This window comes from Patella vulgata, chromosome 8 (genome assembly GCF_932274485.2).
Source record: "Patella vulgata chromosome 8, xgPatVulg1.2, whole genome shotgun sequence".
Classification (NCBI taxonomy): domain Eukaryota; kingdom Metazoa; phylum Mollusca; class Gastropoda; family Patellidae; genus Patella; species Patella vulgata.
Window position 1 is genome coordinate 27,472,617 of NC_065886.2, and position 19,230 is coordinate 27,491,846.

Genomic DNA, 19,230 nt, shown 5'->3' on the forward strand with positions numbered 1-19,230 from the left:
CTGGACCAAAATGACCTTAGACGTCTCATTAGGAGTATGCCACCTCGGATCAATGCTTGTTTGGCAAACAGAGGAGGATTTACCCGTTACTGACTTGGTTGTGATGCTGTGGTAACTTTGCTGTTTGACCCCGGGTATCATTTTACCCTTATAATGGTCAGTCTGTGCCTTACTTAGTCTAACGATCATTTGGAATAAATCGATGAATGTGAACTTCATTTCATTTTGTCATTTGTTTCTTCGTCAGTTTCATTAGGTGACTTTAATAACACTTAAAAATCAAATATCCCCTACTTTTTTTGAATAGTATATTACACATTGCTATAGCGCACAACTGCCACATAAATGATCTCATGTGCACTATATGATATGATAATTATAGTCTATTGTGTATGATAATACACGTGTATGATAATGGCGTGTCTTTTGATCTATTGTGTTTATATTCTATTATTTGAATGGGTCTGTTTTGTCGTTTTTGTGTTGACTATAGGGTTTTAATTTGAATGATACATCTATTGTAAGTGTGTAGTTGACCACCTGCTTAAGTTACGGTCTATTGACCAGTGTTGTGTGCATTTCTGAGCAGACGAATTATTTATACGGTGTTATATATACGGTGGAAATAAAACTTGTATACGTGTTTATAATATTAACTTTGAAAATGTAAATAATGGGTAAATATCTATTGAGTTGGAGGTAATAGTGTTATGGAATCCTTGTCCGTTGAGTTATTTTACCTGTCTATCCGTAGGTTACTCTATAGAATGTTTGTCTTGTCTTCAATTGACGGTCACATGTTAGCTATACCGGCTTAGTTTGTCTTGATATGGAGTCTAATATGAACAGTTTGTTTTTATTTAAAATAGTGGAACACTCACTGAGTAACCCCCAATTCGTCACCTGTGTTACCTACCCTCGAATCCTTACCGTGAATTTGTATCGCGAATCTGCGACCCCCGCGCGTCGTCGGCGGCCCGCGCAATCTAACTATACACACACCACATTTGGATGGGAAAAAGTTGAACACATTTTAAATTGAATATTTAAGGAATCATATTTAAATCTGACGATGGTATCAAAGCCAGCATTTAAAATTGCAATAATATAATTCTTTACACGAGAAACTTGTTTTTAATGTCCCATGTTTGAATCTATTTAATCGGCGATTTAATTTCTTAAAGTTCACAATTCAATTAACAAATAGAAGAGACATTGATGTAATGTGAAGAAATCATAAATCAAAATGTTTTAATTTTGACTGTTTTTGCAAAGAAGGTGTTATAATGAATAGAATAACGAATAGTAAAAACGCATTAAAAAGAATGCAAGGCGATTGTTTTAAAGGTAAAGATTTCTTGGATACAATCAACCATGAATTTCCACAGAGAATACAAAATAGAAATGTTTTCTGACAATATCAACCAAAATTTGGCGTATACATTTGTCTCAATATATTATGTATAGAAAAAAAAGGAATCAGATTAAAGCAATGGACATGTACTCAACACGAGTTAAATATAAATATACTAAAATATTATCGATAAGTATATGGGGAAAAAGAGAGATGAAATGGAATGTCGCGCATATTCAATTTGAGTAATAACATAAGCGGTAACATTAGATTACGGAACTTCCAATTTAAATACATACATAAACCATATATTTAACTGATTTTTTTTATTAAAAAACAAAATAAAAGATTCTTCACTGTTTAGTTTTATAGTCCACACAAAACAAGGACTATTACCGTCACTAGAAAACTAAACCGTACTTTTAATCTTTACTAACTGATAGCAAAGAACATAAGAATTAGTAATTGTATTGGGGCTGACCATACTAATTATTCTGTTATTAAAGTACTGATTGTTTCAGAAAGTTAAATTATCGTTTTAAGCAGGTGTCTAGAATCCATATACAAAGCTTTTATATCACCGTTATTCGACTACGTAAACGTAATCCGAAATGAGTGTACTAAAAACGAAGGTACTGTTTCGGGAAACGTAAATCGTGGATTAGTGAGAGCTACATCTTATAATCTATTGTAAAACGAATCGGGGTTCACTTCAAATGAAATTAGACGGTATTGTCTATTCTAGTTCCTCCCAAATTCCGGGATATACACCCTTACCAAACGCGGAATCCAAAGCTGTATAGAAATATTCCTTCAAATACTATAGTTTTGTCTTCACCGGCGTTCGTAATAAGTGAAAATAATAGTTTACCCGATCAGATAAAATCGTCTCCTACTATTAAAAATAAAATCTTTAAAACCCATTTAATTAATGCTCATATTTTGTTACCCAAATATATTTTACACCGGAAAATATAATCCATTCTAAACTGCGTTACAATAAAAGTAACATAAACTACCTGTTCCCGCGGTCAATATATATAGACCGCACGGGGCATCATTTGTTATACTGTCCAAATTTTGCCGATGTTAGGTTTCAAGCTATAAATAAACTAGCAGATGTAGATATTAATGAAATACCAAGATTATATTCAAAAACTAGCAGATGTAGACATTAACTTAAAGGTTCAAACATGAATTGATAGATAAATGCTACCATTAATATTCCCGATCATATGTCTGAAATTTTACATTATTATATTTATCTACCTTAAATATACATATGGATATACCATAACGTTTCCACGATATAACAACCATGTAAGAGAACAAACAACAAACACACATGGGTGCATCAAAATTCATACGTTCATGAAATAACATCTTAACAGTCTGTGCATAGATACGATGAACATTCATTAAAAACACAGAGAATATAAACTATGGGACTGGGCAAAAAATAGAACTATATGATATATAGGTGTCCCGGTGGAAAAATCTCCGTTCAGACTGAAATAATAAAATATCGGCAGTTTATGAGGAACTCTGTAAGATACCCATAAATATATATCTCTCTTTTATTTCAAACAAAATCTTTAAAAAAAACTCATCGGGGGAGATAAAACACTTACATCCTCTCCAGAAATATTAGCACAACCGTAAAGCTGCACTACTTTTGTTTCACGGTAAACGATGAAAAGATAAAAGGTATGCCGACACAAACTGATTTTAACACTGGTTTAATAACATTTTAACATTTTAAGTACTTTTCGTCCGTCTTGGGCAGGGCCTTAAATAACGTGCCTTGGATCACGAACGTGCCTCGAAATGAAAAATCCGTGCTTCGAAAATAAGAAAACCGTGCTCTGAAAAATGGTGTAGTGCTCTAAAAAAGTGTAGTCAGCGATGCCTCCTGACCCCTAATTGGGTGTTTCTTCTTGTGTTCTTGTGATCAGATCAGATCACCTGGCGCTCAATCGCGACTACCTCGGATGAGTGAGTGAGCGCCAGCCGCATCAGCTTACTAGTCAGGTTTTTCAGTAGGCTTGGTATCCAGTCCGCTCCGCTGCGACCTTGACCGTCATTTCACTTTATCACTTTGAAAAAGTTTGTTTTTGACTTATTTTCACGTATTTTCGGTGTTATCTGCGATTTTAGGTATTAAAATATGGATGGGGAACCGGAGCTCGATCCGCCGCCGCCTAAAAAGCAATGTAGGCAAGCGACATTGGGGGTTTTCCTGAAAAATTAAAAACTCCCATCCAGGGTCAAAATTGGCTACCTGTGTCCGTGGCGATCGCTCGTGTAGTAGCAGCGAAGCCACATTCATGTGATGTAGAGCGTTTAGTAAGCTCATACAACCAACTAAAAGATAAAGATCGTTGTAGCTTGTCTGAGGAGACCATGGACGCATACCTGAACATTCGCATCAATATGCCCTCGTTGTCTGAATTTGATGTTCGGCCAGCAGCCCATGACCTGGCTCCACATTCACTCCCTAAAAAGACTTTATAAGACAATAATCAGATTTTTATGTTGTACCCTTGTTAAAACCCTTGTTAAGGATAGGATTCATATCATGGGATTTGATTTTTGATGTAAGAATGGTAGAAATTTAATTACAGTTCTGTATTATCGTAACGAAAGTGATGTGTTGTCTTCCTAGTGCTGAGTTTTCAATAACTTTTCATGCGGAAAAAGCTGCTCGCGACAAAATAAATTCCTATGTAAACTGCACCAGAATAGTCCACAGATGCCGGTTTCAAGCTCTAAATTTTCAAAATTTTCTGGGGGAGGGCCCCCAGGCGCCTGCGGCTCCGCTGACTCTAAATCCGTGCTCTGAGAATTTAACCTTATTTTAGGCCCTGGTCTTGGGACTATTTATAAATAATGTCATTGTATAAAGATGGACAGTATATTATATTTATACATATTTACATAGTAACACCGTGGTTTTAAGTGGCTATAGTTACCATTGTCTATGGTTACATAGTATATCGTTAACTAATAGAAAACATGTACACACGTGTGTTAATCTGTAGTATATGGGTTCAATTTAGGAACAATGAGTGGAAGATAATCATGGGATAGATTTAAGAAAATTAATGAAGCTAATGGCCAATTGTTACTTATTGACTATTAAGTCGAGGAACGTGTCATCGACTTTCAGTTTATAAAAAGGGAAAATTTGGAATTTTACTTGTAGGTGTTGGGCACATTTAAAGATATGTCTATTTACAAAAAAGGGCCCATTTTCAATATTACAATCCCGTCGATGGTTGCGTACTCTATCCCGTAGATGCGTGGACGTCTCCCCTATGTAAAAATTTAGACACCCATTGCAAGTCAAGACATATATGAGATTTTTTGTGTCACAATTCATATGTTGTTGACACTAAACGTAAACTTATGAAAATTATATTTGTTATTTGGCATAATATGGTCGTAACATTTACATCGAAGATCCAAGCATTTAGATACATAAAAGCCGGTCCTTGCGATAGATGAATTGAATTTTGCTTTGGTTAGGAAGCGTTTGAGATTAGGTTGGTGTCTTTGTGATTTAATGAATTGAACATTATCAAATTTCGTTCTGAGGTTGTCGTTTGATGCCAGGGGTGACTTGCTTTCGTACATTGTTTTAAAGAAGTTGGGATGTTGGGAGGTTATGAGTAGCGACAAAAGGTAATGATATTATCCGAACTGTCTTTTGCTTTAGTAGCCCTCAGTGTTTGGATATCAATTGCCAAAGCCTTTTTTTTATCCCAACTTCTATTACCCCTAGGGGATAATACTGTTTCAATAAATTTCGTTTTAGCTCACCTAATCTGACAACCCGGAGGTCTTCATCTATCACAATAGTGCATATTTTTCTAGCTAAAGAAAAAGGGTATATTATTTTTGGTATGACGTGGGTGACATGATTTATATGAAAGATAGTTTTTGGTATCTGTTTCTTTTTAGAATACATATCCGTTAGAAGGAGTTCTCCCCTTCGTTTCACTAGAACGTCCAAGAATGCGATTTGCAGATCGTTCGTTTCAATTGTGAATTCGATATTTAGATCTAAAGCATTCATTATTTTTTGCAAATCTGCAATGTTGCCAATTCGTTCAAACCAAATACAAAGTATATCGTCTAGGAATCGTTTCAACTGATTTTCTAAATATAATCTGTAATCCACGCCATGTTAAATTTCTACAATTGAGTATAGTTTTTACTCAAGGAATCCCATTGTTAAATTACTAATTGTGGTGCCGCCTTGGTACCCATCGCTATACCAAGAATCTGTTTGTAATTTGTTTCGCCAAATGTAAAAGTGTTGTTAGTCAGGATGATTCGTATAGCTTTGAGGATGAAGTTGTTTGAAATTCTCTCATGACTGCATTCAGGATGTTTATCCAACCAATATATTTATTCCGTTACGTTGTCTAGTACAAAAGGGCGACAATTGCAAGTTTATTAAAGTTTAATTGTTCGGGGTGCATAATACATATCTCAATATCTCATGAATGCGCAGAGGAAAATGATGCATGTCTATGTCTAATCCGTCATAATAAACCATCCAGTAACCTCCATTAAAAACCTGGATTCAGCTGTAGTGAGTTATGGTTAATGAAAGTGCATCTGGGAAAGATTTATCAATGACTGTTAGTTAAGGGAAATTGACAAGTGATGTTTAACCCGTTATATATAAGTTGTGAAAAAAAACCGGATAGCTCATTCCAGTCCATAACTCTTATTGCCTAGATCATATAGCCCCCGACACCACCACCACTACTTGATAATCTAGGTGTATGTATGCATCCGCCCGGTACTAAAACAAATTAGTAGCCGAGTCTATTTTTCCGCTTAACAACGTTTCAATTATTGCCTATATATCAATGTTGTCGTATATTATAATCATTAAAAGTAGTTGTTTTATTTCTCACGGACCTTGCAATGCAAGTTGCATTCATAAGACACAATTTTAATTCAAAATTAAGTAGGCCTACATTTATTTTCTTGGTGGGGATTATAGTGCCCCTTTAAAGAGTGAGCAATGATTTCTTTATTGAGACGGAAGATTATATTTTAGGAAACTCCGATTTGTAATAAAGAGATTATTCAGTGTAAACTGGATCATTATGTCGGTAATGACGCGTGAATTTGTATATTACTGTCGTATTACGTGTCCATATGAACACAGTTTAACCACGATACTTGAGAATGAGCTCCTTTAGGAATGCTGTCTGATCTGACATGCCCTTTACCGTTTGTGTTCGTCCCTATCTAAAATTGTAAATGGATAAATGTCTAAAATTGACGGTAAAGTTGTTATCAATGATGATCATTAGCAAAACATTTATTTCTTTCACCACAAAAGCGTATAAGATGTCCCCCCTATGGGCGTCTTTTGAGCTCTGCGGGTTGGGCGCATTGCCGAAAATTATCGTGATTGGGGACAAAAACCACGTGGATCGAAACTGGTCTCAAGCATCACCCTATCGATTCTTAAAACATTAATATCTAGCACTGTGAATCTCTAACATATAGGATGGCCTTGGGCAACTGGTTTGCTTTGTGGGGGTGGGGGTGGGGGTGGGGTGGGGTAGTGTGCGTGGGAGTTTGTGTGTGTGGGGGGGGGGGATCCTAAATTTGACGGGAAATGTGATAAGGTTGATATTAAACATACATTATGCAAGAGCTAAATCTGCCTATTGCAAGTCTTTATTTAGGCTTCAGATGTTATGGATGGCTTGAATACAGTTTGGATTTAAACAGTCGTTCATTTAAAATTAAATCAATAAATGGCAGACCAAGCTTATGTTTACCGTTAGTCGCTGATGTCACTACCGGAAACTGGTGATGAAAGGCCTGCCAAGCGAGGCTACCATAGCCATTGAGCATGTTACTTGATAATTGAGAATATGTGGGTGGAGTTATCGTCTGTCAGACACAATTGATGCCTATTTCTAGTCCAAACTTCCAACATTGACAATTCCGTTCAGAACAAAGTAATTTGACTGAAATTTTCAACATTTTCTTTTTTTATTATCTATTTTTGAATTATTATAGCAAGAATGGCCAACTCGTTATAAAACTCTTAACTAATGTATCTTTAATGATGAGCATGTTATAAATAAGTAAAATATTGCTTCCTAGCATTGTAAATATGTAAAGAAATGAATAGGTTACTCGTTGGGTATAGCCTTGCGGGTTAAGGACAATTCCTAAAATGGACGGGAAATGTGATAATGTTGATATACATGATGATTAACTTTTAGATTTGTAGCATTTATAGCACTGTACAGCTCTATGTAAGTGTATATGATGCCACTTGGACAACTACTTGCTTTTTGGGATACAAAAATATCTTTCGCAACCTTTCCTAAAACTTGATTTATTGAATCCCTTGTTATCAAGGGATTCATTTAAATTTTCAAATTTCACAACTTCTTTTGAATCCAAATAAGCCTTCCAATTTTTCGTAATAAACTAATTATCGTCTTACAATAATGCAAAATGGAAGTTACTTTTGTATGATTTCATTCGATAACAAATTGTATATACTTCAATATGATTATGTTAAACTGTGGATCTTCCATGCTTGGAAATGGTGTCATGGTTCTGGAAATTGTTTTAAGATGCCAACACCAAGAGCAAGCGTCCAAAATAAAATGTTAGTTTCATGGTGAGTAATTCATACATTGGAGTTTACCATTTTGTAAAGACTGATTTCAAACACCACGTTAATTCTTTCCCAAATTACAATTTAGACCTCAACGGCCACATTCCCTGCAAAAATTGGGTCTCATAAATTCTCCATTTTTAGGCATTGCACCCGCTCAGAGCGAAAAAGACATCTTATGCGCGTCAACTTTGCCGCCAATTTTAGACACATATACTACTGTACCGACCAACCCCTCACGAAGCAAAAAACTGTAACATTTGATATGAAAACTAGAAAATATTAACAAAAACATCATTGATGAAAGTCACGTGTTTACCTGAGACGAAAACACGAGGTAGACTATGTACCCTCGTGTACACATTGGCGTTGGCTCTGTGGGCAAAATTCACTATCCTTGTGAACTCTCTTTAGACCAAAGTTCTGAATACTGTAATATTTCGTGACTTACTATGTTGATACCACCAAACACTCAAGTAGTAGCGACGTGTTGATAGTTTTGTAGCTGTATAATAATTGACTTGTTTAACATCAGTTACGTCACACTAATCACGTGACCTTTATAAAAAAACCATTTACAACATTCCTCCCCGTTTTGTTGGCACTTGGTCACGGATAAGGGTACAGGAGGGAATCTTAAAACACGTCAGGGAACCTCATACAGGTACCAAACATCGTGTTAAAATCAGTATGTACAATAAAACTGAACACTATCTACACAGTAAAATCATTCAAACTTCTGGCGAACACTTCAGGTCAGAGTAAAAACATCCCGCAATGCCTTGCCCAAGGAATGAATCAGCTGGAACCAATTCATCAACTGTAAGCCTGTTAACTTCCAGAACATCATTGATTCCAAGTGAATAGACTCCAGACAGGGCGAAACAACACCAGTTTCTAGATCTGGAAATGAATGTCTGTGTCAACTGTGTCGCTCCAACCATAATGGAAAGTCATTCAAGCTTTTCTTGATCCGATCACGGTGGGTAACTATTTGTTGTTTACTGGCATCCAACCGATACAATGTGAGGTTTGCAGCAATACCAAGATAAGGATCCTCCCAAGGAGGTGGCAACTTCATACGCTGTTCAGTCTTGTAGGGCGAATCAATGACATACTGTCATCCAACCGATACAATGTGAGGTTTGCAGCAATACCAAGATAAGGATCCTTCCAAGGAGGTGGCAACTTCATACGCGGTTCAGTCTTGTAGGGTGAACCAATGACATACCCAACACCACCAAGCACGAACCTGATAATTTTATGCCACAAAGACCTGCAACCAGCAACCAAACGATCAGTACCCCAAACTAACCAAGTGGCAGAGATCTGATTTTTACATTGTTGGATGCTTATTTCTGCGCTGGTGTAACATGAGACCCAGCTACGGTCACTCATCTCTCAATCTGGTTAAAACACAGATCCTATTTCGTTTCGTTTTTATAGTTCAAAATTTCGTTTTACTTGTCTTTACTACAGTATAAAAAAAACGAAACGAAATATAGATCTGTATTTTAATCAGATTGCTCATCTCTGTAACTAAGCTGTCGCGAATGACAACAACTCACGTGACCACTTTTCTTCGTTTACGTGAAACAAAGAATAATACTGTAATTATCTGTAACAATGGATTTATGCTGTAATCTTTAATGTTGTTATTGAAATGTCGTTTATTTACTCTTCTTTCTTCTTGTTGGACCTTCAGAAATCCCTGAAAGCTATGACCTAGTTTTCAAGCGTGAAATTTACAACACACCTGATTGACTCGACCTACTTGAAATTGCTGAATCAGCACTTTCTTCAGTCGATAAACCAATATTCAATCGTAGTCGTAGACGAGTGAATTTACGGCGACGCCAATGTAATATTTAGTGACATACTAGGTTGAACCACCAAACACTCAAGTAGACGAGCTGTAGTAGCGACGTGTTGATAGTTTGGTAGCTGTATAACAATATTACAACAATACGCTATCTTAATTCGGATTGCTCGTTTACTTGGTTATCGTGTGAATTGTAGCTGTTGTCATTATGGGTGTGATATCAAGTATTCCGTTTATTGTATAAATATCAGTCAAGAATCAACATCCGCTTTACTTTAAAACCAATCTGATTAAAACACAGATCCAATTTCGTTTCGTTTTTATAGTTCAAAATTTCGATTTTACTTGTCTTTACTACACATGTAGTGTAAGCCATCGAAAGTATAAAAAACGAAACGAAATATAGATCTATATTTTAATTAGATTGCTTTAAAACATCGCAGTTTATAGACAAATCATTGGCTGTTATAAAACTCGGGGTTAATTAGCACTTTAATTAAATCTATGTTCAATTTATCGGTCTGGGCCGAGTGTCGCAAATGATTGTCGTTAATTAAACTTGAAAAACAAGAAAACATAACAGGAGTCAAATCTATTTGATTCTAGTATAAATAAGGTATTGAATTGGGTTGTTTTGATACCTTGACACTAGTTTTGTCTGTAGATGTAAAATGTTCAAGAAAGGATAAAATTAATTCGAACCCCTGAGTTTAACATCATTATCTATGGCCTGGGATTCTGACACTTAGGCTATAATTTATATAATATATCACATTTAAAATAACAGTGAACATATCATTTTCTATGTAATATATATTCCGAAATGTCTGACTCTTTCCCTAACCTTTCTGGTTGGCGAAAGGAGAAGGGTCGGAATAAGGGTGGGGGGACTAACCAGTCTGATTAAAATAAGGATCTATATTTCGTTTCATGTTTTTTTATACTTTCGATGGCTTCCACTACATTAATATCTGCCCCGTCGCGTAGGGGATCATGCGAACTGCTTTTGACCCTATGATGTCAGACATTGATTAACCAAGCAGCGTTAATGTTTAAGTGGGATACCCATAGTTCCGTGCACCGCACGCCAAGAGTTGGTTGTAACATACCGTTTCATTGGCTAATCCCTCACATCAACGAGAACGAGGGTTATATAACAACTCTTCCAGATCCAAGTGTAGTAAAGACAAGTAAAACGAAATTTTGAACTATAAAAAAAGAAACGAAATAGGATCTGTGTTTTAATCAGATTGGGTGCCCCCCCCCCCCCCCGCTCCTTTATTCCGGCCTTCTCCTTTCGCCAACCAGGCTGCAGCCAAAGACCCCCAATATTAAAGGGAGTCCCAAAATTAGTTTTAAATCTACCATATTGACATACAAATTGCATGTGTGTGAGTGTGACGAACATGTCCTCTTTTTCACTGTTGATGCAAGGGTCCCAGTGACATGTTCAACCAGGGAAACCACGTAGTTCGTACGTCACTTTTCTTTGGTTTTTTAAACTTCAAATGTTCTGAAGTCTGGGAGAATTTTTTCTAAGATTTCGTCCCGGAAATACATTATATAACAAGCAGCACTTGTGTAGCACTATCGTCGTTGCGACATTGTTTTTAAATTTATAGACAAAGAATAGAGAAATAATATGACTTTATATTTCATTAATTAATATATTTGGCAAATTAATAGTTTCACACACATTCACATATATATTATATATAGTGTGTACTAAATCAACTTGGTCTGTAATTGACAGTTGACACATAAAAAGGGCTATTTAGCCAAAACATGTGTCAATAATATACCACCAGATTACACGTGAGTGGAATTATTCTAATTGGATCATTTGGTTTAAAGTTACCAATCATATCGTTAATTGCACAGGTTCAGGGTCATGAACAGACTTTCTGTGCGTGATATGCAGGGGTCTTATAAAAGAAATCATAGTAAAGTTTTAAGTTAGACTTCCATTAGATTCCAGAGAGGTTCCATCTGAGAAATGGTTTTAGCTAGTATTGTTATATATTATGCTTGTATCCATATATGTATTCGGCTATGCTATATAAAATGTAGAAGCGAACTGTTGCATTGTTATTCCTGGTAAGACAAACGTCTTAAGAAAACAGTAAGACGTAAATACACAACGTGAAGCAGAAGTAAAGACAGCTAGAGACAAATTCTAGACGATCACAAGGCTACAGAAATATGTAGTAAGAAAAGATGCATGGGTCGTATGTAGGATGTAGCGACCGGTTTCAACGCCCGCTCTCCACGTATGACAGAAGACCCATGGTGCTACACTTGTCGAAGACTGAATCATTATCATTATCCAAAGTTGTGCACACAACACCACAGACAATATAAATTTCAAAGTTAATTGTAAAGACTTTTAAAATAAATCATTTGAAGTCCGCCATTCAAAGGACTAAAGAAAGAGTCATATTTGGGGGACTTTCATGATACAGATTATTTGTAATATGACATTATAAATAATGTTCTCTCAACGGAAATATGCGTTTACATTTATTAGTCACATATTATATAAGGGTAAAGAAACGGAAGTACTGAAAACCGATATATGTCATTCAAATATCCGTACATTATTCAGATAGTAATTTAATATCCTGCATGTTTGGTTTGTATAAGCATTGGAATAACTCTACATTGTAAAGATTCCACGTTGGATTATTTGGATCTAGCTTTATTTAAGGATTATTTGTATTTCAGTGCGATGGGTTATATTACAAAGTTGGTTTTTATTCTACTTTTGTGTACCAATAATCATGTTATATGCAGTAGAAATATAACAGGTTTGTACTTATTTTGATTTTTCTGTTGGCTATAAGAAGGAAGTATATTATATGAGATTATATATATATATATGCAAATATGTCAATCGTCAGTGGCGTAGCGACGGGGGTTCACGGCGATAACCATCCTCCCTCTCAGGCCCAGTCCCAATAAATTAAAAGCACAGTATATTACATTTTATACGTTGCTATCTGAAATTTTCTAGCGTCTTAAACGCTCGATTCCATTCTGTCGTCATTATTCCTCTCCAATGCACGTGGTCTTATACTAACTCTCACAAAACAGGCAGAATTCTGATCCCCACGTTCACAAGAATTTGCTCCCAGCAGTGACTTTAAAACCCTCTGTAGGCTACTCAAGATGTGAATTAAATCTTTGCTATAGCTCCTGTACTATATGGCAGAACATCGTGTTGGTTGTCATAGTATATTATGTATCTTATTTTGACCGTGGTGTGTGCGGAGATTATAAGGATTATGTAAAGTGTGTGACTGTGTGGTCTGATAAGGTAACTTTGTCCGCAGCGTATGTTGCTTCGACCTGATCCAGTTTTGTTTATGCATCCTCTAATCTATGTTATTTGCTTGATAAAGGCTAAAGGATCCTGGTCGAAACCAGTAACTCCGTATTCCTCACAACTTTGTCCTATGTAGATATAACAAGCGGTTACCATGCAAGATACGACCACGTTTTGCAAGAGAGGGACAGAGAGAACAAGCTAAAATACTTGATTTTTCGTACAATCAAGACGTTACGGTACGACATGCGTCAGTATTGACAGGAATGAGATCAGTGCGTTATAAACATACACTTTAAGTTTCATCAAAATCCGATAAACATTGTGACCCTCAGAGTGTCCACAAGCTAAAAAAAATGTTTTCGTACAATCAGGAGCCAATACTCCATGAAATAATGATCTGATACATGCCTATATCAACAGCAATCGAGATCTTTAGGATATAAACCTGTATTTCAAGTTTCGTCAACATCGGATACAAATTGTGACCTGTAGACATATACGTCCACATGAAAATATGGGCGTATAAAAAGGGGTACATTATAGTATATGCACCCCCCCCCCTCCATCAAAAACAAGTACTGCATCCGACCTAGTTTTGGTGTTTATCTAAATAGCTAATTACAATCATCGATATGCCAGAGCAGAGCCACATTTTAACCCGTGGTAGTCGAGTGTCAGAGCATAGCTTCTCAAACAGAATGTCCAAGGTTCGAATTCCGAAAAGAAAAGTGTACCTATAGTCGTTCGAATGGACCACAGAAATGACGAGTCCTGTACTCGCATTGCACGGGTAACCACAGGCATGACAAGTACTATATATTGCAAGTCTCAAAATGACCGAGTGGTGACGAGATTTCAAACCCCATTAAATTTCCATCCTTATTGAGCCTCTTCAACATTCAGCCAATTAGAACGATAGCTGTTATTATCTCGCGCCTATAGTAGCTTAAGAATGTTGATGATGTGCAAATATATAAACGGGATATCAATTTATTTTCAGGCAGTTTAAAACCACGTGATAACTCAGATGTTACTGAAGTAGCCTGTTCCATTTTTACCATGCTCCAAAGATGTTCCAACTTACTGAATGGTTGTGGTCACGTGTGTGATGAATTCAGTAAAGCGTGTGAATGTTCAATTGGTGGTAAATTCTTTATTGCAACCTGTCAGAACAATACCTTATCAGAAATAGTGACATTTCTTCGAAAGCAACCTGTAGTTTATAATAAGGCCATCGTAAAATGGGAAAGTCTTGCAGAAAATCCCTTAAAAATAACAGACTATGTAATGTCGAGGGTCTTCAATGGTAAACTGTTCCACAGATATACAAGCAGGATGCAACACGCCATCTCTTCTGTTCGTACTTCAGATAAAAGAACTGTCAGAACAGGTGCGTTATTTCAGATTTTACATCCCCAAAATATATTGGAGAAAACAAAAGGAAATTTAAGTATCACTTTAAATATTTACATGCTTGGGCATATGCAGGTAGCCCGTAACAGTAGATATAGGAGGCGAGGTGGGGTGGGGGGTGTTACACATAAAACAAGAGCAGAATATCTATAAGATTGCTAAAGTCTCGACTTTGAACCCCGAATCTCCAGATTGTTATTCATTTCGCAATAATTACATGTCATTTAAAGATTTAACATAGTTTTTGTTTAACCGCTAAAACAAACGGTTGTTTGTTGACTGGCAATCGATTCGATGATATGGAACGGCTTACGTACATCCATGGTTTGTTGTACAGGGTGTTGGTTAATCGAGACTAGTGTTGGCATGTATTTCTAATTACACAATTCGCGGATTGCCCGTACAAATTACACAATGTCTGTATGAAAATCTCAATTTGTAATTAGTGTAAAACAACCACTTTTTCTCTTTGAAGGGTGGAAAAGGGGAAATGTCTCTACTAATAGGTTCAATTAAATGTTGACTACCCTGAGACAGGCATGTTACCATTGCCACTGCATTTCCAGAATTGCCTAACCTAGATATAACCAGACCCGAACGTGTTCTAGAATAGTATGTTTATTTACAGGTAAATTAAACAGGGGTCGTCGCCATAAAAAAAAACAAGCATCGCAAGATGAAAGAACTATAGAATTATCGTGTTTTTTGTTTACTGCTTCTAAAGATTGTTCTACACAGTTTACCAATTGCAGCCCTGTGTGTCGAAAAATGGCAGACATATGTAATCAACTGTCCTTTTACAGTAAATTCTTATCTTTAACGTGCAAAAAACATACGTTATATGACATAATCGCTCTCTACCCAAATTTCGACGACCCGTTAAAACAAACGTCAACAGACGTGAAAATATTTTGGCGGGATCTTATAGACGACCCTGTTCTACTAATGAAAAATATTGCAACGGGAGCGTCTAATAAAGGGATCTTCGCAACACATAGTGAAGGCGTCAAATTTCAAAATCAAGGTGGGCTTCGTAATAAAACAGATGAAAAGAAAAAACAACAAAAACAAAAATTCGCAAATAATCAACCGGAAAATGAAACTTCAAATGTTGAACAAAAATACCAGGAAGGCCTAGTTAACAATTGTACAGACCACTTAGTTCGGGAACAAATCGGCTCTTCGGATGTTAATCGATTTAATAGTCTTGTTGTACTCGGCCTTTCAATCATCTCAGCTGTACTTATTTTTCTTGCGTCACATTAGTTGGCAATTCAATAAAAAGTGTACCGGTACCAAAATTTCATTCCGTTTATTTCCCGATAAGTGGTTTAACGCCGCTTCCTTATTGGTGACATCGCAGATAAATTTTGTCTTGCTCTACAGTGTAGACATTCCTTTAGAGTGAATGTTACATAATGTCAAAATCGTATTTGGTCGACTTTATAGAAAACCCTTTCAATGAAAACCTTGGTTGCAGAAAATTCAGGTCAAAGCAAACGCGTTGTTCTAAACGGAACGAAAATAACATGTATTTTAATTAGATTGTTAGTTAGATCGTTATATACAGTACAAACTCCAATATAATCTCGCTATGTATTTTTAACATTTGAACGGGGAATATTTCTATCTTGTAGACTACTTTACTACTCAAATTCCCCTAGCAATAAGATGTATTTTCAAAGAATAGTAAACGGTAACGTCCCTGGTCGCGCAAAAGACTTCAAGGTGCCCACATTTCATTAGGCCATAGGAATAATTATGATATACAAAAATATAAAATCAGCAGAAAATAATCTACTCATAAAATGAAATTGACTTTCACGGATCTCTATGGAAGATCATTAGGGTCAATCAAATGAAAAAAAAATTCAAATTATCTTGTAAATGGCGTTCCATGGCTTTAAGGAGAGCATGAAATCAATGAATAATTGATAAATGATATCAATGAAGTTGGTCGGACTATGAAGTTAAAGCAATAATTGCATTTTTTTTCAATTATATTTTTAAAACATGTTAAAATAAAGCCTTCACATACATGGCATCTATACACACAGTCCTACCTTGTTAAAAATAATCCTAAATCCTATAATTCACTTGTGTGCGTTGAGAAATTGGCAGATATATCATTTTCTTTTCAAATCCAACGTTGCTTTTTAAAGTGTTATTATCAAGTATGCTGGTTGAAATGTCTCGTCTCGCTCAACCAGGCATCATTATCATTATCTGTTTAACCACGGACCTTGACAATCTTACATTATGTAGACTAAGTTTTCCAGTGAAAAGAAATGATACAATTTCCAAATACTGTCCGCGAGGAGAAATTATTTCAAACTTTCGGTGAGTGCTAGAATGATTCCTTTGATTGCATAGTAGTGATTTGACAACCTATAAAGTAATAGATATAGAAATAATAATGTTTTGACGTTCTTAGAAAATGTGCAATTATCGCTTTAATGAGAGTATGAACTTAATGAATGGTTTTTAATGGGGGCATGAAATAACGAATGATATTAATGGGGGCATGACCTGAAAGTGCCGATCCCGTAACATAAAAAAGTATTTCGTTGACCTAGCTATCCAATAAATCAGTGTAGGGCGACCTTGAAATAAACTAATGGACTTCTCCGTATCTTGTAATTAAACATGAAAGGTAGCTTGTAGGCCTAATCACAAGATAGTTATATAAAATCATTATTTTGTAATCACCAGATAGTTATATAAAATGGTTATTTGTAATTAGAAAATAGCTTTGAATTTCTGGTTCAGTGGTTTTTTTTTCAGTAAGTGTGCTTTTCATTGTAAATGGTCTATTGTAGCCTACATTTAATTGTTAAATATTATTATATATATCGGTAGTGTATTAAATATATACATTATTTTCATTTTTAAGTATGTACATTATTTTTAAGTATCATATGTAGATTAATTTTAATGCTTCTATTATATGTTGAAAAAAGTAAAAAGCATGGATGAATGAGTTTTGATATGTATTATGCAATTTTTACTTCAGTGTTTTGATTTTGATTTTATGGGGATTCATTACATTTATTTATGTAACAGTTAATGATGTTATGACGTGATATAACACTGTAGGGTTATTTTAGGTCTAAGAAAAGTGTTGTTTTTAAATATAGAAATCTTTACCTACATGATGTATGACGAAAACTAGGGTAATGAAGTAACTTGCATCATCCTACTACTAACTTACTTAGACTAACTCACCCCCAGTTGTGTCAGTATCCTTTTCTGGAAAGTAGGGTACTATCGTCCAGTCATCTCGTGCACGGATTAGTCCAATTAAATAGAATAATGTTGACGTTAAACGGTGCCTATATGAAACACTTACCCAAAAATGGTAATTGTCCCGCCCTAATAGATGGCGCATTACATTGTAGGAAAGAGCGGGTTTGATTTACCTTCAGACAATCATTCGGAGCTCAAAGGGGAACATACCTATAACCTCCTCGGATTAGAGGCTAGGGTGAACACATCATCCTAGCGCGAACCTTATGTAGAACTATAAAAGAAGTATGTGGCTTTTATCACGTTTAAGCCGTTAGGTCTGAGTTAGAAAGGATATTAAACTCAGACCGTGGATAATTTAATAACTGTTATAGATATTGTAGTTTCGTGTATGTAACCTTTGTAGTTTGCTGTATTCGTTAGATAAACTGAGTAACAACATAAACGGTGTTCCAGAGTCAATTAATTGATGATTGAAATAATTCATTCAACAACGTGAAGTCCAAGCAGGCCCTAGACGATCATCTGTCCCCATAGTGTCACATCTAATTCCTTTTTGGTTGCCGAGACACAGGATAGTATCACATCTAATTCCTTTTTGGTACCGCGACACAGGATAGTGTCACAGTGATTTAATTAGACCAATTCGGACCAATTGGACTTTTATTTATATTACATATATTTATATAACAGTTAATGATGCCGAGCCACCATGGCTAAGTTGGTAAGATGCTGGTTCGCTAGCCTAGAGGTCGCGTGTTCGATCCCTGCATTGGTCGAGCAAGTTCATCAGAATTTTCCAGCGTGGGTTCCCCTTGTCAGTGGTGCAGGATGTTGGGCCTGACAAGGACTGCGGTCTAGTCGTTCGGATGGTACGGAAAACTGAGGACCCGTGTATACATTGGTGTGCATGTAAAAGATCCTTTGGCAGTTGGAATTCGATATAAGAGTAGGCTATAGTGCCGCTGCATGGCATATGCCCATCTTCATTAGCCCAAATTAGACCAACTGGGACCAAAAATGAATGATAAGAAGGTCAATGGATGGGTATAAAAATAATCTCATAACTTTTAGCTCACCAAAAATGTTTGACTTTAATCATGACATTTATAGTCTACCAATGTCAGTTTATACTTTATTGAATACTGAAGCTGTTAAAACATTTGAGTCAAGGAAAACCCCCGAAGTGGCGTGCACAAATTTCCTTGTTACGCCATTTCTTGCTGATAACTTAAAAGAATTTAGAATGTATTTTCACTGACTTCAACCCTTCGTGTTCAGAACATAATTTTTAGTAGAATAGCTTCAAGGACAGGTATTGTCCACAAGGCAGGGTTTACTTGCTGTTTTGTGAACACCTGATGTCACATTCCATTTGAGGTGCTCACATAGCCAAG

General features: G+C 36.0%; 1 protein-coding gene across 3 annotated transcripts in view; it reads left to right on the top strand.

The window, feature by feature from the left end:
• Positions 1-18,278, top strand: part of LOC126829974 (uncharacterized) — a 29,766-nt gene extending 11,488 nt beyond the window's left edge. For 2 of the 3 annotated variants that reach the window (XM_050560168.1, XM_050560169.2), the window contains exons 2-4: positions 12,571-12,653; positions 14,175-14,564; positions 15,216-18,278. In XM_050560168.1, the coding sequence (XP_050416125.1) occupies positions 12,571-12,653; positions 14,175-14,564; positions 15,216-15,853 (1,111 nt within the window). In that variant the 3' untranslated portion in view covers positions 15,854-18,278. Of the gene's footprint in view, positions 1-12,460; positions 12,479-12,570; positions 12,654-14,174; positions 14,565-15,215 lie in introns of those variants that run through there. The other variant, XM_050560170.1, reaches the window with a different exon arrangement.
• The last annotated feature ends 952 nt before the right edge of the window (positions 18,279-19,230 follow it).